The sequence below is a fragment of the Gavialis gangeticus genome, unplaced genomic scaffold (genome assembly GCF_001723915.1).
Source record: "Gavialis gangeticus isolate Ggan-Ray unplaced genomic scaffold, GavGan_comp1, whole genome shotgun sequence".
In the NCBI taxonomy this organism is placed as follows: Eukaryota; Metazoa; Chordata; order Crocodylia; family Gavialidae; genus Gavialis; species Gavialis gangeticus.
In genome coordinates this window covers 28,771,937-28,776,992 of record NW_017729028.1, presented here as the reverse complement: position 1 = coordinate 28,776,992, position 5,056 = coordinate 28,771,937, and the positions used below count along the sequence as shown (strand labels likewise).

General features: G+C 58.7%; 1 protein-coding gene across 1 annotated transcript in view; it reads left to right on the top strand.

The window, feature by feature from the left end:
• Positions 1-4,668, top strand: part of HADHA (hydroxyacyl-CoA dehydrogenase/3-ketoacyl-CoA thiolase/enoyl-CoA hydratase (trifunctional protein), alpha subunit) — a gene marked incomplete at its 5' end in the record, with an annotated part of 43,497 nt that extends 38,829 nt beyond the window's left edge. The window contains 5 exons of the mRNA XM_019520683.1: positions 942-1,010; positions 1,352-1,547; positions 2,269-2,383; positions 2,894-3,039; positions 4,174-4,668. Of these exons, the coding sequence (XP_019376228.1) occupies positions 942-1,010; positions 1,352-1,547; positions 2,269-2,383; positions 2,894-3,039; positions 4,174-4,319 (672 nt within the window). The remainder of the gene's footprint in view (positions 1-941; positions 1,011-1,351; positions 1,548-2,268; positions 2,384-2,893; positions 3,040-4,173) is intronic.
• Between the last annotated feature and the right edge of the window lie 388 nt (positions 4,669-5,056).

Below are 5,056 nucleotides of genomic sequence, written 5' to 3'. Positions count from 1 at the left end.
ACTACCAAGAAAAGTTACTAGGATTAGTCCTGCACTAGCAGGACCTGGATATGCCTCCCAAACCACAGGCCTTCTTAGCTCCCCCTGCCAACAGACTTGGCTGATGGGGTCCTCCCAGCCTTGGTCTCCTGCAGAGCTGGCAGTTGTCTGGCCCCTCTGCTAATGCTCTAAGCAGTCTGTGACTTAGCAAATGCCTCCTCTCTGAGGGCAGTTTTGTGTTAAAACGTCTTCCCCTGCTTGTTTGCTGCTTTACATCTGTCACACCCAGTACGGACAACCGGGTTCATGTGAGCCTTGCCCCACCTGTGCAGAGTGCAGTCAGTATGATCAGACTCTGTGCTAAGCTCTTGGGAGTTGGAGCTGGGCACAATTATAAGAGTGAAAATACTCCCTGTCCTAAGCACTGGCAGAGGTTTCCATGTGCTGTTTTCTGTCCAGGTGGAACCAGCCTAGTTGTTGAGTCATGGAGCATGAACCCATGGACAATTTGGTGGCTTTTGTTGCCCCTTTGGGCCTGGGCACAAGGCACATTTTTTCTGGGGGAGAAGTGGAGCAGACACACAATGCACAGTGCTTTCTCTGGGGAATGCTCTTATGTGGTGCAAAGCAACTCCAGGATTAACTCACTTGGACATCCCCAGGAGAAGGCTGCTCTGATTTTGTGTGTCTGCTTCTGGGGCTGTTTCCCTCAAGGGTGGTGAGCAGTTAAGTGCCATAATACCACCTCCCTGGGCAGCCAGCTCAAGAGCTAGCTGCACCTGGCCCTTACAACAGAGCATTGTTCTGCTTGGGGTAAATGTGCCATGGTGCACTTTTCCCGTTTTTGGGATGCATCTCCTGCCCTGCCTCGCAGCAGCCCCTGCACTTTCAGCAGGCAGAAGAGCCTCATTCCTGCCGTGCTTTTCGACCTAACCTGCTTTGCTGCTCCTCTCCTTCCCCAGGATGGCCCGGGTTTCTACACTACCCGATGTCTAGGGCCAATGCTGGCAGAAGTGGTCCGGGTCCTTCAGGTGCGTTGGGGCAATGTTCTGGGGTGGGGGGTAAAGCAGACAGTGACGGGTCACACTGTGTGTGTAAGGAAAGCCATGCCAGGCACCCTGCATCTGCTCTGGGCCTCTTGCTGCAGCCTTGGTGGTGATGCATGGGTGGCTTAGACCCCCTGGCCTATCTAGCTGGCAGCTCTAGAGGGGAGGCTGCTTATCAAACCACAAGAGAGTTACACCCAAGTGCATGTACTCCTTGGCATCCCTCTGCTCGCCAAGCCCTGGTCCCTGGGTGGGGTGGACGGGACTCCTCCAGGCTCCAAAGGGCCTTTAGCTCCTGAGTAACCTCCCGCAGTTTCCCCCTGCAGGAAGGCACGGATCCCAAGAAGTTGGACGCCCTTTCCACTGGCTTCGGCTTCCCTGTGGGTGCAGCCACCCTGATCGATGAGGTGGGGGTGGACGTGGCTGCCCACGTGGCAGAGGACCTGGGCAAGGCCTTCGGCGAGCGCTTTGGTGGTGGCAGCGTTGAGCTGATGAAGCTCATGGTGGAGAAGGGCTTCTTGGGTGAGTGAGGTTTGCACATGGGGGCTGGACTGGGCCCTGCCACACCCTCCTCTTCCTCTCTGCCTGTTGACAGACCCATGCTGATGGCAGGGGTATGGGAGCCCAAGTGGGCAGGTATTCGGGTCATTCTGACCTTCCATGACAGGAGGTGGCTGGGACAGGTGGCGCCTGCCAGAGTCTACTGTTCCTCTGCACAAGGCCACATGGGGCAGAGCCATCTCCCAAGGCAGGCGCCTCATTGAAGGCTGGGAGCAGGAGCTGCACCCAAGCCCTGGCTGGAGTATTAGCACCCTGGGCTGTGCTCAGGTCACTGTCCTCCTTTGTGGTGCCTGTGTTCCTGAGCACTGACTGGACCAGTGTGGACAGGTCTGCTGGTTGTGGGGACTGTGGGAACAGGTCACTCTGCCTTGGGGCCTCCAGCCCTCATGGCAGCAGTACTGGGCACTTCTTAGCAAGGTCCAGCAGACATCCGCACCCCCTCCCTTGTCTCCGACCCCTGCCCTGCTACAGGAGCTACTGCTGTTTCTCCACCAAGTGGTGAAGCCCACGTTGCTGGCTTCCTTCTCCAGAGAGCAGGAGAGCTGCTTCCTAGGGGGCAGTGGGGCTTGGCACAGTCTCACTTGTCAAGTGACCAGTGGCTCACAGGCAAATGTCCCAGCAGCCACAGGAGGCTGCTGCTTCCCCCCTTCTGCCCTGTAACCAGCGCCCTTTCCCCCGGCAGGCCGCAAGGCTCTGAAGGGCTTCTACATCTACCAGGAAGGTGCAAAGAACAGGAGCCTCAATTCTGGCATGGATGAGCTGCTGACCAGGTTCAAGTTGCCAGCCAACCCTGCAGTGTAAGTAAATTGCATGCCAGCCCCGCAGACTCTGGGGAGAATGGGTGGACGTGGCCCTGGCACCCAGCCCCATCAAGACCAACTCACTGTGTTCCTGACAGAGCCTTTGGGCCTGGCCAGCTGAGGGCAGGGGACCGTGGCTGTAGCTGGTAACTCAGGCCGCAGAGCAGTGTTGCTTCAGGAAAGCCCAGCACCCTTGAGAACTGGGGTGGGCCTATGTTACCAGAGTCCATGTTGGGCTCTTCTTGGGACTTTGGGACCCTGTGATAAATTGTTTCCTGCCTTCCTTGCTAGGGACCAGCATGCTCTTGTGTTGGGTCTTGCAGTCTTGACACTGACCTAGCTCCAGTACTACTCCAGCCTGATCCCTTCCTGGCTCCTCCCTGTCTGCTTCAGTCCAGCAGACAAGTGTGGCTGGGAGCATTCAGTAAGCTATGAATGACTCCTGCACACCCCCTCTGCTCCCAGTCCCCTGGCTACCCAAGTGACCTTTGCACATCTCCATTGCAGCTCCACCGACCAGGACATCCAGATGCGCCTGGTGACACGGTTTGTGAACGAGGCAGTCATGTGCCTGCAGGAGGGCATTCTCAGCAACCCCATGGAGGGGGACACTGGCGCTGTGTTTGGCTTGGGTTTCCCACCCTGCCTGGGAGGTAAGCAGGGGCATCCCCACTGCTCTGCTGAAGAGCAAGCACTGGGGCCCAGGCATTTGCAACAGACTGGAGGCCAGGCCTCAGTTATTGGCCCCTGTACTGGGTCAGGACACGGGGCTGGACAGGCCTGCGGTCTGCTCCTGGGAGTGTTGAGTGGCAGGTAGTTCAGAGGGATTATGTCCATCACCTCGGTTGGAGCCCAACCCCGTGTGGTCTTCACAGTGCAGACAGCACAGCCAGGGCACTTGCATCTCAGTCCCATTAGCAGCTGGGCCTGGTTCTCACCTTGGCTTTAGAGTCCAGCATGGAGACTTCTTAGTTCTGGGGGAATCGGGATCTCCATGGGGCCTCGGCTTGTGTGACTGGCCAAGGGACCGTTCTGTACAGCACCACGTTGTCTGCAGCCAGCTGCCTAAAGCAGGAGTGGAGCTCCTGGGTCTCAGCTGCAGCCTGCCAGGGGGTCTGGGTCAGACATGATAAATAACCCTGAGTGACTGCTCATCCCATGCAAGCACTTCATCTCTGGGTGCAATCATTTGTCATACCTCAGCCTCATGGAAGGGGTGGGTCCTGTGGGACTCTGAGCTTGGCCAAGGGAGAGCAGCCAGTGGCCCAGCCTTGCTTTTCTTCTGCTTATGAGATTCGACTATTGCCCCCCGCTTCCCCTGCCTTCACCCCGTGAAGGTCTGGCCTTGGAGGCCTGCAGCTTTAGCTGGGGATGGGGGCGGGGATCCGGCACAGCTGTGCCTTGCCGATGTGTAGGATGAAGTGGTCACCTCTCCTTCGACAGAGATGCTGCCCAGCAGGGCAGGCGGATCCTGGGCGTATTAGTGGCTCAGTTGGGATCATTAGTAGCCCTGAGTGCAGGTGGGACTCTGTGGTGGAAGCTTCTACAGCCACTTCGGTGCCCAAATCTGCTGTCCCCACGCACGCAGGCTGAAGTGCTGCCAGCTGTCTCCTGGCACAGCCTGACCCTAGCAAACAGCAAGGCGAGGGTAGGGGTGGGGATGGGGTTGCCCTCTCTGCTAGAGGCTCCTCTTGGTTTTGATGGTCAGAGCCACCCTCCCAGGCCCCTGCAAGGCCTTTCCCTCCAGCTGGGCTCTCCTGAGCCACCCTCCCATGTCCCTTCGGCAGGTCCCTTCCGCTACGCAGACACACGTGGTGCCGGGCGCTTAGTGGACAGCCTGAGGAAGTACGAGGCTGTCTATGGAAGCCAGTTCACCCCCTGCCAGCTGCTGCTGGACCACGCCAAGGACCCAGGCAAGAAGTTCCACAAGTGACAGTCCCCATGAGCTGCTGCCCTGCCTGGGCTCTGCAGCTTTGCTGTAGGTGGATCTCACAAGCAGTGGGGGCAGAGCAAGAGGGGCCACAGGTGCCCTCGATGCCTGCAGTCCTCCAAGTGCCTTAGCAGCCACAGTACTATGGGCACGTGGCCCCTTCCGCCCCCAGGCTGGGCATCACCCCTGTGGCTGCTCACAGAAGAGCCTCCCTTGTGTCCAGCCTCCGAGTCCCACATGTTGCAGCCGCCCATCCAACCAGCGGAGCCAGGACACCCGTGCCCAGGGCAGCTGCGTGTCCCTGCGTGTCTGTCACTGCACCCGCTCAACAATAAACCCCATGCTCTTGGTTTCTCAGACTCCGTCTGTGTGATACGCTGTTGGGCCAGGCACACAGCCTCGGGGTGGAAGGGGGCTGTGCTCAGCCAGGGAGGGTGGTGAGGGTGGCCACACTCCCCTACCTCAAAGCCAGCCTGTTGCTCTGTGCATCCAGGCTGCTGGCAGCTGAACAAAGCCCCTTCCCTGCCTCGATCACCTCTGGCATGGATCAGTCTGTCCACAGGAGCCATGGCGCTGCTGTCTGCTCGGCCGCCAGATGGGCCCTGCTGTAATTGCCCATCCATCCTGTGCCGGCCAGACGGGGCCCCCACGGGGAGAGCTTAATTCAAACTAAAAGGCTTTAAATCTCTGCCCACCTGTCACTAATTGCCAGGCAGCTCCCCTTCCCCGCCCCCCTTCCT